The sequence below is a fragment of the Macaca nemestrina genome, chromosome 2 (genome assembly GCF_043159975.1).
Source record: "Macaca nemestrina isolate mMacNem1 chromosome 2, mMacNem.hap1, whole genome shotgun sequence".
NCBI lineage: Eukaryota > Metazoa > Chordata > Mammalia > Primates > Cercopithecidae > Macaca > Macaca nemestrina.
This window is the reverse complement of record NC_092126.1, coordinates 36141577-36159986: the sequence shown is the minus strand read 5'-3', so window position 1 is coordinate 36159986 and position 18410 is coordinate 36141577. Positions and strand designations below refer to the sequence as shown.

The window sequence follows — 18410 nt, the reverse complement described above, 5'->3', positions numbered from 1 at the left end:
TCTTCTTGCCTTCCCTCCTTTTCTGAGCCCCACTTCAAACACTTGAGTTTTGTGTCTTCTTGGTCTGAACTTCCTTGACTTGAGATCTTCTCGCTAACGTTCATTCATTCCTTCAAGCAGCTCTTTTCCCAACCATCGTTTACCAACCGCCTTTTGGTGCCCAGGGCTAGTTTCAGTGTCAAATGTCCTGCTGGTTGTCAGAAGGTCCTAGTGAATGAAGGCTTTGCGCTACTTTCAGTATCGAGACTGGTCTCCAAACGTAGAAGGAAGTCACTCCCTCAGTGTTGCTTGAGAATAACTAATGATGTGTCAGCATCTTTGTCTAGGACTGTGAAGTCCTACAGACTTCAGAGTGATTTTAAATCAGCCAGAGAGCGTATTTACGTTGCTCGCTCTGCATTTGGGATCTAGTTTAGTAACCATTATTTATCTACCTAGTCAGCTCGAAAGTCACATTTTTCCCTAGGACACAGTTAAAGCAACCCAGTGAAAGGCTCATGTTTGATTAATCACGGAGAAAATACGCATGCACAGACCGAAGACTGAGCTGTGTCATTTTAGCCTCTGGCTTCATAAGTTTTCTTTTTTTTTTTTTTTTTTGAGACGGAGTCTTGCTCTGTCGCCCAGGCTGGAGTGCAGTGGCGCGATCTCGGCTCACTGCAAGCTCCGCCTCCCGGGTTCACGCCATTCTCCTGCCTCAGCCTCCCGAGTAGCTGGGACTACAGGCGCCCACAACCGCGCCCGGCTAATTTTTTGTATTTTTAGTAGAGACGGGGTTTCACCGTGGTCTCGATCTCCTGACCTTGTGATCCGCCCGCCTCGGCCTCCCAAAGTGCTGGGATTACAGGCATGAGCCACCGCGCCCGGCCATAAGTTTTCTTAAGGACCTTTTAATGCCCTGTCTTAAGAACTGCTGGAGAAAGATGGAATGTTAAGACTTCTTCAAGACAAACCAGTATAAAATAAAATCTCTCATCACATTCTTTCTGGGAAGCAGATTCTGTAAAATATTAAATCAACCATTGGCATTGTGTTTCTAAAATAACACACGTTTCCTTTTCATGTTATTTCAGTTGTTAAAGAGACAGATGAAACCGATAGTTATTTGGTTGAAAATATTTGTGTTGGGTGATGTCCCTACCCTGTCCTTGCACCCAAGAACTTTACTCAACAAGTATTTATTAAATGATATTATAGTGGAGTGTAGGATTTCTCAAGCTGTGGGTAACTATATATTGAAGGGTCATGAACTCAATATATTGGGCTGCAAGCAGCATTTTAAAAAATGAAATAGAATCAAATACAATAGAATAGAAAACATCAGTGCAAATTAGTGTAGCAAGGGTAAATATTGTTATACGAAACTTTTGATTGAGTTATCTATGCGTATTGTGTGTGTGCATATGAGTATTGCACTGTGCTGTAAGGTTTATTTTTTTAAATTATGGGTCAACATAAAAAATGTTTGGAAAACACTAAAGTAGCAGTTAAGAGTAGAGGCTCTTAACTGGAGTTAGACAGCATGAATTCAAATTCTAGCTCCATCATTTTCTAGATGAAGGATTATTGGCAGGTTGCTTAAGCTGTGAAATGGGGATTGTGACAGAACTAACACAGGGTCAATTCATCCACACAGGCACAATGACTAGGGCCCAAACTATTTTTAGGATCTATTAAATGATGTGATTTCTTTTAAAATCAGAAAAAAATGAACCTTTAGCATTGAAGAAAATGTTTCAATTTTTTCTCACGTCATACAAAATTAATTTTCTAGGGTACTCAAACATTTATGATGGTGTGAGGGGCTCATGGAGGCAAAAGTGTCTAGGGCTAATAAAAGTCACAATGCAAGCATGAACTAATCTAACAGGTAGGGTGACCAACTTGTCCCAGTTTTCAATGGAAAGTCCAGCATCCCAAAATCCCCACTCAGCCCCAGGCAAACCAGGATGATTAGTCACCCTATTAATAAGGTTGTTATGAGGATGAAATTAGATGATTGTTGACAAAATTAGGGGATTGCTTTGCACATTAGTGTTCAATACATGCATTAATATGTGTCAGGCACTGTGCCAGCCTTTGAGAATTTTAGGATGAATATGGCACAGGGTGACCTCAAAATACAGTGGAGGATGGTGGTTGAGAGTGTGAACTCAGGACCCAGACAAACCTGGTTCAAAGCCCAGTTCTACTACTTACTAGCTTTGTGATTTGGGGCATGTTACTCAACCTTGTCATGCCTCAAATTCCTTATGTATATGATGAGTGTGGTTATAATTGTACCCACTTCACTGGAAAAGTGTGGATTTCAATGAGTTGGTACTTTTAATGTACTTAGAACATGTCTAGCATATGGTAAGCAGTCAGTAAATAGTAGCTACTTAAGTATATACCAATTAGAGTCCGATTTTCATCAGCTTGGACTGCCATAACAAAATATAGACTGAGTGGCTTAAATACCAGAAATTTATTTCTCACAGTTCTGGAGATTGAAGTTCAGCATCAAGATCTGGAGGGTTCAGTTTGTGGTGAGGGCTCTTCTCCTGGCTTGCAGATAGTGGCCTTCTCATTGTGTCCTCACCTGAGAGAGAGAGAGGAAGCATCCTCTCTGGTGTCTCTTCTTATAAGGGTACTAATCCCATCATGAGGCGCCTACTCTTATGACCACATCTAACCCTGATTACCTCACAAAGCTCCATCTCCAGATATCACCACATTGGGGTTTAGGGCTTCAGCATGTGAATTTTTGGGGGATACAGTTCAACTCAAAGCAGGTCCCTTCAGGCTAGTCCTCTAAAGGTAGCATAAACCCTAAGAACATGTTTATATAAAAAAATGTCTAAAGGTATTTGTTTGATTTGCTCAGCTGTTCAAGAACTCAAGCTCTGGCCTGGTGTGGTGGCTCACACCTGTAATTCCAGCACTTTGGGAGGCTGACGCGGGTGGATCACCTAAGGTCAGCAGTTGGAGACCAACCTGGTCAACATGGTGAAACCCTATTTCTACTAAAAATACAAAAAATTAACAGGGCATGGTGGTAGGCACCTTTAATCCCAGCTACTTGGGAGGCTGAGGCAGGAGAATTTCTTGAAGCTGGGAGGCAGAGGTTGCAGTGAGCCAAGATTGTGCCATTGCACTCCAGCCTGGGTGAGAGAGCGCGAGACTCTGTCTTAAAAAAAAAAAGTGGAGCTCAAGTTCTTCCTATCCTTCCCTCTGCTCTACTTCTCTTTGCATAATATTTATCTCCTCATGATCACAAGACGGTTGCCACAACCCCAACCATCATACTACTATGTCCAGAGCAGGCGGCAAGGAATGCAATATTCAAAAGTGTCCTCTTTGATAAGACACTTCTCAAGGTATATTTCTGTTTTTAAGAAGTGAAATATTTCCCAGAAGCTTCTCAGCAGATTTCTCTGAGTCATGTGCTCAGCCTTATCACTCACTGGCAGAGGACAATGAGATTTCCATGACCGGTGTAGACTAGTCATGATTCCTCCAAATAACACTGGTCTTCTGTTAGCAAGGAAGAAGAGGGAATGGGGACGTTTCTGACAATATCTGCCACTGAGATGCTCACAGGTTACCTGGGAAGCCAGACAAAACACTAACAGGTAGTACAGCTTGCAAAGGTTGGCACTACTGGTGGCAATAAAGATTAATGGGGACAGAGGCCAGGCATGATGGCTCACGCCTGGGACGCTAAGGCAGGAGGATTGCTTGAGGCCAGGAGGTTGAGGCTGCAGTGAGCTATGATCATGCCACTGCACTGCAGCCTGGGTGACAGAGCGAGACCCTGTCTTTTAAACAAAATTTGCTTTTATACTAAACAAGCACACATATACTGTATTGCAAGGTAAGAGTCAAGATTTGCAGGACTAATGAAGATGGAACAGAAGACTTCAAAGAGATTACGAGTTCATGGGGGGGCTCCTCTGGCTATGAGCCTAGTCGTCCAGGGTCTACTAAAGGACACTTACTGTCCTCTATAATTAGGAGTTGGGTTTGTTGGTGGAAATGTTGCAAAACTCTGGAGCAAGTAAACTAGGGCACCAGGAAAATAACTCCCTGACCCATATTGGCCTGTCAGTGCCTGAGACCTGTTTGAACTAAAAACCTTCCTCTTTACTAGAAAGTGACCTTCTGAGGGGATTTCACAAAGAATATCATTTATTTGTAACTTAGTAGGAGTGTATCAAAACACACTATGCTGGATTGTTCTATTGTCAACTTGGTTAAACTGGGAACTACATTTCCAGAATCTTCCTTCTTTCTTCCTTTCTTTCTTTCTTTCTTTCTTTCTTTCTTTCTTTCTTTCTTTCTTTCTTTCTTTCTTTCTTTCTTTCTTTCTTTCTTTCTTTCTTTCTTTCTTTCTTTTCTCTTTCTTCCTTTCCTTTCCTTTCCTTTCTTTCCTTCCTTCCTTCCTTCCTTCCTTCCTTCCTTCCTTCCTTCCTTCCTTCCTTCCTTCTTTTTCTTTTCTTTTCTTTCTCTCCTGAGTCTTGTTCTTGTTGCCCAGGCTAGAGTGCAATGGCGTGATCTCAGTTCACTGAGATCCCCGGGTTCAAGCGATTCTGCCTCAGCCTCCTGAGAAGCTGGGATTACAGGTGCCTGCCACCACGCCCAGCTAATTTTTGCATTTATATTATTATTATTATTATTTTTAAGTAGAGATGGGGTTTCACTATGTTGGTCAGGCTGGTCTCGAACTCCTGACCTCAGGTGATCTGCCTGCATTGGCCTCCCAAAGTGCTGGGATTATAAGCATGAGCCACTGCGCCCGGCCCAGAATCCTCTTTTTTATATGGTCTCAGATTAGAGTTTGCTAAAAGAGTAGTTTGCACAAAATTTGGGAGGTGGAGGAGAAGTAGCAGCCACTCCTCTCAGAAGGTCATTGTGGTTAGGTGCAATGGCAGATGCAGAAGTGCCCAGCGGGTTCCAGCTTGTCCTTGCCCTCCACACTCTTTGACCAGCTTTCCTATCAAGCGCTGGCCCTGATAACCAGCAGCAGCCCCAGCCTTATCATGTGATGCTTGGTGTGGACCCATAGCCAATGCAGGCAGGTGCTTTTTGTAGACTTCTCTAGCAGCTTCTTGAATTTGGCAGTGGGATCTACTTCTCAGATCCAGATTGATGACTCTCTGATCTCACTTCTTTCCAGCCTTCACTTCCCAGCTCCCCGCATCATTGTGTAAGGTCTCATTCCAAATCCCTTATCCTAGAGCTCTTTGGTTTTTTATTTTTTTAGACGGAGTTTCACTCTTGTTGCCCAGGCTGGTATGCAATGGCATGATCTGGGCTCACTGAAAACCCCACCTCCCAGGTTCAAGTGATTCTCCTGCCTCAGCCTCCTGAGTAGCTGGGATTACAGGCTAATTTTTTGTATTTTTAGTAGAGATAGGGTTTCACCATGTTGGCCAGACTGGTCTCGAACTCCTGACCTCAGATCATCTGCCCACCTCAGCCTGCCAAAATGCTGGGATTATAGGCATGAGCCACAGCGCCTGGCCCCTTATCCCAGAATTCTTTGTAGTTCTGCTTCTCTGATTGAACTTGGATTGATAGACACAATTTCCTTTTGATGTTTCACTCAACCCAGAGGAAAGAGATTTGATAGAAAATAAAAAGAGGTAATTTTAAAGCTGTGGCAGTGTTTGAGAAGGTGAGCCTGGCTAGGACATGGCAGTGGGAAGTTTTATGCCCAGAGAGCAGTGGGGACCAACAAGTGGTGGCAACATCGAAAGGGCATGGAGAAGCGAAAGAATATCAAAGGGGAAATGGTGTCTGCTTCCTGCCTCCACCAGGACCTGCCTCTGAGGACAGCTCTCTCGTTCTCTTCTCACTGTCAGGATGGTTTGTTGAACGATGACATGTCACAGGTGATGCTTTCAGCCCCAAGAGAGAAGGAGAATCAGAGAAAAAGTACAAAGGCAGGAGCAGTGGAAAATAAAACACCAGGCAAGAGAAAATCACATGATGGATTTATTAATCTAGACAGGACTTTAGAGAATTTCTCTTGTGACACGACTTGATAGAACCACATCTTGTGTTATCATCTTCCTATTTGGGACCGTAGAAGAAACAGTAATAAATAAATAAATCTCTCCTTTTTTTTTTTTTTTTTTTGTTAAAACGATTACCAAGAATGTTGCCTATTCCGTTGTGCATGATCCTAAATATAAGGATTCATGTAAAAATTGTCCTTTCAGAGTTCAAAGGTAGATAGAAATGAGTCTTCCAACACTTTGGAACACAGTCATTTATAAGACAAAAAGAAGTATGACATCTCTTTCATTTTCTTCTCAGCCCTAGCTGCCAGGAAACCTAGAGATATGTTTTCTGCTCAGACGAAGGAATATTATTTAGCTCAAGCTAATATTATTGTTCCTTACCCCATTCCTTTGAGAGTCGGAAACATCCTTGGACAAGTTTCTTTGTGGTTGCCTAAGGCAACTTTGTCTTTAATGAATTAGCTAAAGGTCCTGCCTCTTGCCTTCCCTTTTTGTTTCAGAGACACCCTAGAGAGGAAATATTTTATTTCTGATAATTGACATCATTCCTTTCCATCTCACCCAAGAAACCAAAAAGGTTTTTGACCAAGAAGAAAATAAATGAGAAGGCAGAGGCCACATTTCCAATTTGAATATAAATAAAATTATGCTTGCACATGGGCACAAAAAATGAGATTATTTTTGTTATGAGATACAACTAAGATATGGATCACCTTCAGGATTGCTCGTTGGTGTTGAGCTGTTAGAAAAAGCCCCATAGTTTGCTTCTAAACAGTCAATAAAGAGTTTTCACAGTCATATGATGAATTTTCTTATAGGTTACCATAGAGACTATGGGCTAGCTCTATTGGACTCCTCAGCTTTTTTATTTTTAGATAATAGTCCAGTTACTCAAAAATAAATAAATAAATAAATAAAAACGGCTTTCCAATAGAATCATATATGGGTGATCTTATTCTTTTCCAATTTTTTGAAAATGTAGTTATATTGTTCGTCATCAAAATTAAATTTATAAAGAAAATATTGTTGTGACAACAAACTGAAATTCCATTTGTAAGGTTGAAGTCCATAAATTTAATCATAACAATTCTGTCCTCAGGCTACAGAAAAGTGGGTTAAAATCAACATGTAGAATTTAACCTGAAGCCCTGAAAAGAATTCAAACTGGTTCCAGATACCGTGAACACAGCGTCAAGGAGAATTCAGTCTTCACTTTGTTAGAGAAATGAAAGACCTAGGTAACACTGCCCAGTTTAACTGTGAGCAACGTGGCAAGAAACGTGTAGTAACCATGTAAACATATTATAGCAAACCCAAATACCTCCACAACACACACACTATGTACACACACCAGCATACACACACAGTATAAGCACCATGAAAATGAGGACTTTTTCTATTTTGTGGTATCACCAGAGCCCAAAAACTGTCTTACAGTAGTAGGTACTCAAATACATGTTGAATAAATGATTAGAATGCAAAAGGCATACAAAGATACCAGTACAGAAGAACATACCACTCTCTAACAAGGGCATGTTTTCCACAAATGCTTTGCACTATAACAACACATAGAACAGACCAGGCACGGTGGCTCACGCCTGTAATCCCAGCACTTAGGGTGAGGCGAGTGGATCAGCTGAGGTCAGGAGTTTGAGACCAGCTTGGCCAACATGGTGAAACCCTGTCTCTACTAAAAAATACAAAAATTAGCCAGGCATGGTGGCAGGTGCCTGTAATCCCAGCTACTTGGGAGGCTGAGGCAGGAGAATCGCTTGAACACAGGAGGTGGAGGTTGCAGTGAGCTGAGATTGTGCCACTGCACTCCGGCCTGGGCAATGAGAGCGAGATTCTGTCTCAAACAAAACAAAACAAAACAAAAAACAAAACAAAACAAAACAAAACAAAAACATAAAACAAAAAATCCAAAAAAACCCACACAGAATGTCATTTTAAAATAATAAGATCTATGAGATGATAAGCTAAGACAACAGAATGTGTTCAAGAGGATATTGCAGAGCTAAAGAAAAATTAACATTATTAGTTATGTAATAAACAATATAGTTAGAAACTGAATAGACATGGCTGGAAGTTAAATTTTGGGGGAGATACTTGAGACAACCACTTTTCTTTCCTTCCTTCCTTTTCTTTTCTTTTCCTTTTTTTCTTTTCTTCTCTTCTCTTCTCTTCTCTTCTCTTCTCTTCTCTTCTCTTCTCTTCTCTTCTCTTTTCTTTTCTTTCTGAGACAGGGTCTTGCTCTGTTGCCCAGGCTTGAGTGCAGTGGTGCAATCATAGTTCACTGCAGCCTGCAACTCCTGGGCTCAAGTGATCCTTCCCACTCAGCCTCCTGAGTAGCTGGGACTCTAGGTTGGTGCTACCATGCCTGGCTAATGTTTTTGTATTACTTTTTGTGGAGACAGGATCTTGTTACGTTGCCTAGGCTGGTTTTGAACTTATATCCTCAAGTAATCCTCCCACCTCCGCCTCCCAAAATGTTGAGATTACAGGTGTGAGCCACCATGCCTAGCTGGTAATCACAATTAATACAGAGAAAAGAGAGAGAAAAAAAATTTAATTTAAATTTATTTATTATTTTTTAAAATAGTTCCCTGGTTGGTTAGAAAAATTTATTTATTTATTTATTTATTTACTTATTTATTTGTTTTTTCAGATGGAGTTTTGCTCTTGTTGCCCAGGCTGGAGTGCAATGGCACGATCTCGGCTCACTGCAACCTTCACCTCCCAGGCTCAAGTGAGTCTCCTGCCTCAGCCTCCCAAGTAGCTGGGATTACAGGCGCCCACCACCACACCCAGATAATTTTTTGTATTTTTAGTAAAGATGGGATTTCACCATGTTGGCCAGGCTGGTCTTGAACTCCTGATTCACCCACCTTGGCCTCCCAAAGTGCTGGGATTACAGGCATGAGCCACCGCACCCGGCCAGAAAAAAAATTTTTAATATAGAAAGAAAATGATAGACATAAAAAAGGGCAAAGATAATCCTTTGGTGGCTTTGAAGTAGAGAGTCTGACAAATAAAACTAGAAAAATATATTCAGAGATATAATACAAAATAAGTGCCCCAAGAAGAAAAAAGAAGAGAATTTTCAGGCAGATAAAACATAGCATTTATTTGGAAGAATTGACTAAGAGTGATGCTAATCAGCCAGGCATGGCTGATTTTTGTTTTTTCAGTAGAGACGGGGTTTTCACCATGTTGACCAGGCTGGTCTCGAACTCCTGACCTCAGGTAATCTGCCCACCTCAGCCTCCCAAAGTGCTGAGATTACAGGTGTGAGCCACCACGTCGGGACTATAAAGCTTGATAAAGTAAAAATGATATGAGCAAAAAACAAGAGTGAAAGAGAAGGGAAAAGGAAAGAAATATACCTATGCCAATAATTACATGTTTTATAGTATAGAGACAATTGATACTATGTAAAACTGAAGCATGCACTTAAAAGTAACGTATAACATTCCAACCTCTTAACAGCTTTCTTCTTTTTTTTTTTTTAAAACCTATAGGAACAGAAGAATCCTATAACAACGAATGTTTCCTAAGGTGAAAAAAATGTATTTAATTTCATTTTTTTGTGTTAAATTCAAGTGAAATTAAACTGAAGTCTCAGTTTTCTTAAAAAGCAGCATAAGTTGGGCATGGTGGCTCATTTTCATAATCTCAGAACTTTGGGAGGCTGAGGTGGGAGGATTGCTTGAGCCCAGGACTTCAAGACTAGCCTGGACAACATAGTGAGACTCCGTCTGTGTTTAAAAATTAAGGCCAGATGTGGTGGCTCAAACCTGTAACCCCAGCACTTTGTGGAGCGGAGGTGGGTGGATCACTTAAATGCAGGAATTTGAGACCAGCCTGGGCAACATGGTGAAACTCCACCTCTCCAAAAAAAAAAAAAAAATTAGCCTGGTGTGGTGGGGCATACCTGTAGTCCCTACTTGAGAGTCTGAGATGGGAGGAAAAACTGAGCTGGGGAGGTCAAGGCTGCAGTGAGCTGAAATTGCACCGCTGCACTCTAGCCTGGGTGACAGAGCAAAACTCTGTTTCAGAAAAAAAAAAAAAATCAAAAACAACAACAACAACAAAAACAGCATTTGTAGCATGAGCCTAATCTTTTATACAGTTAGAAGAAAATTAGGAAATAAACATCGATACAATATTATTATCTAACTTACAGACCTTGTTTAAATTCCATCAGTTGTCCAAAATGTATCCTTTATAACAAAAGAAAATCATTTTCTGGTCCAGGATACAATCCAGACTCATGGTTTGCATCTAGTTGTCAGGTCTCTTTAGTTTTCTTTAATCCGCACAGTTCCTCAGTCTTTTCTTGTCTTTTATAAACTTGATGTTTTTTGGGTCGTGTAGGCCAATGATTTTGTAGACTGTCCCTCCGTTTGAGCTTGTCTGATGTTTTCTCAGGATTAGATTTGGATTACGCATTTTTGGTAGAAATATCACAGGAGTGATATTTTTTCCTCGGTTCATCATCAGAACTGGCCTGTGGTGATGCTGCAGGGAGGGGCAGGGCAATAAATACACTGACCTCACTCTCTTTCGCCCCTCATTCTCCTGCTGGTGCTCCCTATTGCTGGAATACACTGGCGTTCAGCAGGAGGAGCGCCCGTTCATAGCCCAGGTACAGAGCAGGTCCCGAAGCCAAGTGCTCAGTCCATGAGGTTTCAGGAGCTGCTTTTTAGTGGAGATTAACTGATAATAGAGGTGGACACAGCCTTTCTCAAATATTCTACGACTGTTATTCTCCTACTGTGGCGTGCCAAGGGTTCTATGTGTTACCTTTGTCTGCAACAGATACTTCCATGATTGTTGGGTATGCTGGTCATAGGTGCAGTGGCAGGCAGCTGGCTCCACACCTCAGCTTGCTACAGATGCCTTTTTGCTCTAGGCCCTGCTCAAAACTTGCAGCCCCTCCATGTGTTCGTGCTGATATAAACACACACACACACACACACACACACACACACACACAAATAGGGGAGAAAGAAAGGAACATTCTTTTTTTTTTTTTTTTTTTGAGATGGAGTTTCACTCTTGTGGCCTAGGCTGGAGTGCAATGATGCAATATCGGCTCACCACAACCTCCACCTCCCAGGTTCAAGCAATTCTCCTGCCTCAGCCTCCCGAGTAGCTGGGATTACAGGCATGTGCCACCATGCCCAGCTAATTTTGTATTTTTAGTAGAGACGGGGTTTCTCCATGTGGATCAGGCTGGTCTCAAACTCCCGACCTCAGGTGATCCTCCCGCCTCACTAGTCACCGTGCCCGGCCAGAACATTTTTTCTTATAGAAGAAAGCCAACTAAAAAATGTAGAAGAAATGATGGATGGAATTCGAAACTCACCATTTGGCAAACATAAAAGTAATAATTGACTTGGGCAGGAATCATCAATTGATGCTAAAACTAAAACTCCTGGGAGAGAAAGTTTGAGGAATAACAGTAGTTACTCAAGACAGACTAAAAGTATTTTTTCACAAGGTACTTACTAATTACAAATGGAAAAACAGTAACTCTATAGTGGAGAAGCTTGGCACACGTCACCTTAACCCGGTACACAAAATTAACATCACCAGGAGAGGGACATATTGATAGCACGTGCCTCCTGGTGAGTTTTACGGTATTCCAACCCAAAGTGTGCAACTTGAATCTAACCTGAGGAAATACAAGAACTCAAATTGAGGAGTATTTTATCAAATAACTGCTCTGTTGAGACGGCTTGTGACTCCCAAAAAAGATATGTTGAAGTTCGAATCCCCAGTATGTCAGAACATGACCTGATTTGGAAATAAGAGTTGTTGCAGGTGTAATTAATCTAAGATGAGGCCCTACTAGAGGAGAATGGGCCTTTAATCCAATATGACAGGTATCCTTATTAGAAGAGAAGACAAGACACAGAGACACAGACACACAAAGGGAGAATATCAAGTGAGGACAGAGGCAGGGGCTGCAGGGCTGCAGCTGCAAACCAAGGCACACCAGGGGCTGCCGGCAACCACCAGAAACTGGGAATAGGCAAGAAAAGATACCCCTACACGTTTCCGGGGGAGCACAGCCCTGTGGACACCTTGATTTTAGACTTCTAGCTATCAGAGCAGTGGGAAAATAACTTCGTGCTGTTTAAAGCCATCCAGTTTGTAATCATTTGTTACGGCCGGCCTAGGAAACTAATACGTTTGTGTTTGTCAGAATGCCAATGTCATGAAATGCAGATGGGAAGACTGAGGACTTCTGCAGTATCAAGTAGACTAAAGAGACATGGTAACTGAACGTTACTCGTGATCTAAAATGTTCTTTTGTTCTAAAGGACATTATGGAGCCATCTGGCAAAATCTGAATAGAATATTTAGAGTGGATAATAATATTATCACCAATGGTAATTTCTTGATTTATTTTTTATGTTTTATTTTTAGAGATAGGGTCTTTGTCACCACACAGTAATAGCGGGAGACTATTATAGTGGGAGTGTCTTTTCTTCGCTTCTGATAAGGAGTTCTGTAGTGTCTGTTAGGTCCATTTGGTTGTGTTAGTTCAGGTCCCGAACATCTTTACCAGTTTTCTGCCTTGATGATCTGTCTAATACTGTCAGTGGGGTGTTGAAGTCTCCCACTATTATTGTGTGGTTATCTGAATTTCTTCTTAGGTCTGCAAGAACTTTTTAAATGAATCTGGGTGCTCCTGTGTGGAGTGGATATGTATTTAGCATAGTTAGCTTTTCTTGTTGAATTGAAACCTTTACCATTATAGAATATTATATAAGGGTAACAAATTCCCTTAGTATTTACTTCTCTGAAAAGGACCTTATTTTTCCTTCACTTATGAGGCTTAGTTGGCTGAATATGAATTCTTGGTTGGAATTTCTTTTTTATTTTATTTATTTATGTTTTTTGAGATGGAGTCTCACTCTGTCACTCAGGCTGGAGTGCAATGGCGCTATCTTGGCTCACAGCAACCTCCACCTCGGGTTCAAGTAATTCTCCTGCCTCAGCCTCCCGAGTAGCTGGGATTACAGATGCCCACCACCATGCTTGGCTAATATTTGTATTTTTAGTAGAGATGGGGTTTTACTGTGTTAGTCAGGCGGTCTCAAACTCCTGACCTCAGGTGATCCACCTGCCTTGGCCTCCCAAAGTGCTGGGATTACAGGTGTGAATCACTGTGCCTGGCTGGAATTTCTTTAAAAAAAAAATGCTGAATATAGACCCCCCCATCTTTTCTGGCTGTACGGTTTCTACTGAAAGGCCTACTGTTAGCCTAATGGTGTTTCCTTTGTAGGTGACCTGCTATTTCTCTCCAGCTGCCTTTAAAACTTTTTCTTTCATTTTGACCTTAGAGAATCTGATGACTATGTGTCTTGGGGATAGTCATCTCGTTGAGTGTCTTGCAGGGGTTCTCTGCATTTCCTGCATTTAAATGTTGGCCTCTAGCAAGGTTAGGGAAATTTTCATGAGCAATATCCTCAGATATGTTTTCCGAGTAGCTTGCTTTCTCTCCTTCTCTTTCAGGGATGCCAGTGAACTGTAGATCTGGTCTCTTTACATAACCTATATTTCTTGGAGGTTTTGTTCATACTTTTAAATTCTTTTTTCTTTATTTTTGTCTGACTGAGTTATTTTGGAGAACTGGTCTTCAAGCTCTGAGAGTCTTTCCTCAGTTTGATCTATTCTGCTATTAATACTTGAGATTGTATTACTAAATTCTTGAAGTGAGTTTTTTAGGTCCATTAGATCAGTTTACTTTTTTCTTAAAATAACCATTTCATCTTTCATCTCCTGTAGCATCTTATTGGATTCCTTAGATTCCTTGGATGGGGTTTCAACTTTCTCCTGAATCTCAATGATCTTCATTCCTATCCATTTTCTGAATTCTATGTCTGTCATTTCAGCCATTTCAGCCTGGCTAGGGACGATTGCGAGGGAATTGGTGTGGTGCTTTGGAGGTAAGAAGATACTCTGGTTTTTGAGTTACCAGAGTTCTTGCACTAGTTCTTTCTCATCTGTGTGGGCTGATGTTCCTTCAATTTTTGAAGTTGTGTTTTGAATACATTTTCTGCTTTTATCTTCTTTGATGATCTTGGTTTGATTGTGGTTATATGGTGGGTTTGGTTGACTTGCTTCATTTCTGGAAGATTTTAGGGGGCCCAGGCTCCGCTCAGCACTCCTAGGCTGCGTGCTCTAACTCTGGGGGGCTGGTGCTGGGCACCTGGCTGTGTTCTCTGAACCCTCAAGGTTAGGAATCTGTTCTACTGGAGGGGCCGAGTTGTTCCCAGTCTGCTGGCCACAGCACTCTGATGGAAGGTGCTAGCCAAAGCGCTTGGTCAGGGTGGTGTCAGTGGGATCTGTGCTTACTGATGTCTGGCAGCAGCTGTAGCAGCATGGCGGGTGCACACGTGTTAGCTGGGGCGGGGTTCCAGCAGAACTGGAGAGGCGGTGTTCCTGTACGTGCTCATGCCGGTGGTGGCGGCGGTGCATTGGTGGGGGGGAAATGGGGGCTGGGGCACTGGCAACCGTGGGGTTGCTGGTGTTGTGTTTGCACTTGTACTGGCGGTGGTGGCAGCTGGGGTGGGGTGCTGGTGGAGGTGAGGTTGCCAGCATTCATGACCATGTTATAAAATTTTTAAATTTTTGTCTCAATTGTTTTTAAGTCACAGACATTTTTATTGGAAAGCAATGAGCTGCAGCGAAGTGACACTCACTGCATGCAACCAAGTGGGTGAGGTGGGGTACAGGTGGGCGCCGAGAGCTGGCCCAAGACTAGAGCTCATGACCTCTGGGGCCTCTGGTCATAAGCCCTTTGGGCTGGAGTGTGCAGGCCCAGCAGAAATACAAAAATAAACTCTGTGGTCTAGCTGTCCCCGCCTGTGGCAGTTTGTTTGGGCAAGGAGGTTACTCTTTGCAGGAGGTCCTGCACTGTCTAGTCCAGCCACAGCGTGGGCAGCAGAAGCCTATGGGGTTAAGTGGACACCAACAGGCTGGAGCCAAAGGGCTAGGCAGGTGTGGCCTTGGGCAGTGCTGAGACTCTGGCAGCACCAGGGTCTGGCCTGCAGCTGGGGAGGCCTCAGGGTCTCTCAGGTGGGCAGGTCCAGGCACTGGTTGAAGCTGGATGAAGCTGGATGAAGCTGGGGCCTGGGCTCCTCCTCATCACATACAAATCACTGGGACCCTGTCCTCCATGGTCTGGTCTCTTCAGCCCTACCCTCACTGCCTCTGCCTCCGCTTTCTTTCTCTTCCTCCTCCTGCCCCAGTTCCATGTCCATCTTGTTGCCTGCCTCTGAGGGTGTGTAGGTGGAGCTGCTAATGGAGTGGTGGCTGAAGAAGACAATTTGCTCCCTTTGTTGTAGAAGAAGTTGTCGAAGGACCAGAGGATATCTTCTTCCTTAAAGGGGTCTGGGTCTAAGTCTGGGTTATAGCTGTAGGTGTCCCATTAAGCCAGGCAGATCTCCTCATCCTATGTTCCACAGCTGTGTCTTAGGACCTTGATGTCCCCCCATGCAGCTGAGAACAGACTGCAGCTGACTGCATTCACCACCCAGCTGAAGCTGGGCTTCCAGCTGAACCCATGGCTGTGGGCTGTGCTGAGGTCATAGTCAGGCCTGAAAGGACTCACTGAGCATGACAATCAAGTGGAAGAGGATCTTGCAATTGCACTTGTCCCTGAGGGGCCCTCGTCCTTGCCACGTTGGTTCTTGCTCAGGCTGCTGGGGCTGAGGCCCGAGGTCTGGGATGGGGAGAGAGCCTTCAGTATGCAGGCTGCCCTCCTATCAGAACAGCTTGCACCAGTGTTTGTAGTCTCCTGCTATCTTACGTGAGTAGCTCTCAATCCTGCCGATAATGTGGGTATCTTTGCTCTCTACAGTTAGCTGCGAATTGATGGCTTCAAAGCTCCAGTTCTCCAACAGCTTCCTGTATGGGGGAGGGAGCTCCATGCTTGAGATGGGCCATTGCTGCCTGCCTGGTGGGGCTAAATCAGGCCTGGCTGGGTCATTGGCACCGGTGCATAGGCAGGGCAGGCTCTGCAAGTGTGGGCTCCTCAGTACCAGAGGGTTGCACCATGGCCTCCACCCAGGCCACACTGTATCTGGGGGAAGAAACTCCATGGCAGTGTCCCATTACACCTGGCCCTGCTGGCCCATCCAGGTGGTCACTATGACACACCCTTGCCCCACTGCACATCGCCTGCTTTAGCCACCACAGATCACCTTGGTCAGCCAGCAGTCAATGTCTATCAGTCAAAATTCCTAGAACTAAATAAGTAGAAAAGAAACTTAACTTCTTCAACTTAAAAAATTTGCTTCTATCTGCCTATGAAAATGTTAACATTTGTGGAAGGTATATGGCAATTCTTCAACTATTCTTTCAACTGTAAACCTGAAATTATGTCAAAATAAAAATTCAAAAACAAAAGCCAAAAACCTTGTACACTTAAGGGTTACTTGAGTTAGTGGTTTACAGCAACAGATACTCAAATCTGGTTTGTGTTACTTCTGAAAATCAAGCTTTGTATCTCTTTCTTCATGGCTCTTTCTGGTGTAAAGTACAACTTGAATCTCATGTTAGAAGCTCTATCCCAACAAAGCCCAGACCACTGGACTCTAGAGGCTTCACGCATGTGGCAGACTCCTGAATATTGTCAGGCTTTATCTCCCGTTTTCTGGCACGCAGGTACTTTACTAAGGCATTTAGGTGCTAGCTCTTTGGGGCTGTCCTGGTCCAATTAGCATGATAAAGACATGTAATGGATCAGTTTGGGCTTCTGGGTCCCTCCAGATTACATTCTGACCAAGTGCAGGCCAGCCGACATAGCCTGGAGGCAGGACAGGAAAAGTATACTGCTGTCCCTGCCACAACAGGGCAGGAGAGGATTAAGGTGGGGGTGGGCAGGATAAAGCAGTTGCCAGGTCAGTAGTGGCACACCAGCTGCCAGGGGCTGTGTGGATTTGCTCCAGTAAAAATACCACCTCTGCAATTCTGGTTGTGATTCACCTCACCACTGGATTAGTCTGTGATAATCTGTGGTCATTTTCCATGACCTACTTGATTTGTACTCTGATCAAACAAGTGAGTTAATTGTGGATTTGGTAGGAATCACCACCTTACATCTTTCAAGTCTTTGGTGGTGGCATTAAGCTCATGTGAGGAAAAGAAAAAAAGTTTGTGAGAAGGCAGGCACACTGTAGGAGCTTGATAAATGATAGCTATCATCGTTGTCGTTGTTGTTATTGTCTTAGCCAAGTCAGGGTCAGAATTTACATTATCTTTTTTCTTTTTGAAGTACCGTATTTCATTGCTCCTAAGAAGCATACTGTTGTGTACTTTAACACCTCTGAAGCCAGCATAAGATAATAGTTGATGGTATGTTATGATTCCTGTTGTCTAGATTAAAATTGTCTTCATTTTTAGAGGACTTTTCTTTGCTTCTGCCTGTCACTTGGGGCACAGACTGATTTACCAATGAGAGTAAAGCTTCAGGGCCTCTCATTTGCATGACCCTTCCAAGGCCCTGAAAGGGTTCTTCCTCACAGCTTCATGGGATCAAATTACATATATTTTTTTCTGAGACAGTCTCACTCTGTTGCCCAGGTTGGAGTGCAGTGTTGCTATCTCAGCTCGCTGCAACCTCTGCCTCCCAGGTTGAAGTGATTCTCATGCTTCAGACTCCAGAGTAGCTGGGATTACAGGCACACACCACCACACCCAGCTAATTTTTTTTGTATTTTTAGTAGAGAGATGCAGTTTAGCCATGTTGGCCAGGCTGGTCTCAAATTCCTGGCCTCAAGTGATCTGCCTGCCTCAGCCTCCCAAAGCACTGGGATCACAGATGTGAGCCAACACACTCAGCCTCATCATAGGTTTTTATAAAATTTGCAAGAGTAAGATATTTTGTATTTCTTTTTTAAAACAGGGCATCAAATTATATAAGCTTTGTGTTCTACCCTTGCCAAGGAACTCATAATAATGTGAAACTACAGATGGTCCCTGACTTACGATGTTTCAACTTATGATTTTCCAACTTCGTGATAGTGTGAAAACAATATGCATTCAGTGTGTGCCTCAACTTACAACTGGATAAAGTTCACTTATGATATAGTCACCTTCTGATGGTTTATCAGGACATAACATCATCATAAGCTGAGGTGCATTTGTACATTAAATAATATTCTCTGAGGTTTTTTTGATGGCACAAGTAGTACCAGAAAACTGCATGAGAACCAACTTTTGATTCAAATTATGAGGGCAGATATTTCACTTCCTCCGTCTATGGCAAAATTGAAACATGCAGCTTCTCTTGCTGTCCTACTGTGCATGTCCCTTTCTGTCTCTCTTTTTTCTGTATATTTCTCATGGACCCCCTCCACAGAGGCCTTTAGTGTCTCAGCT

General features: G+C 42.9%; 1 protein-coding gene across 1 annotated transcript; it reads right to left on the bottom strand.

Annotated features, from left to right (window-relative positions):
* Positions 1 to 15173: 15173 nt before the first annotated feature.
* On the bottom strand, positions 15174 to 15958 carry LOC105470150 (MAF1 homolog, negative regulator of RNA polymerase III). Its single transcript, XM_071089728.1, is given in 6 exon segments — positions 15174 to 15211; positions 15214 to 15363; positions 15366 to 15630; positions 15632 to 15690; positions 15693 to 15775; positions 15777 to 15958. Coding segments are annotated over 6 exon segments (777 nt in total).
* Between the last annotated feature and the right edge of the window lie 2452 nt (positions 15959 to 18410).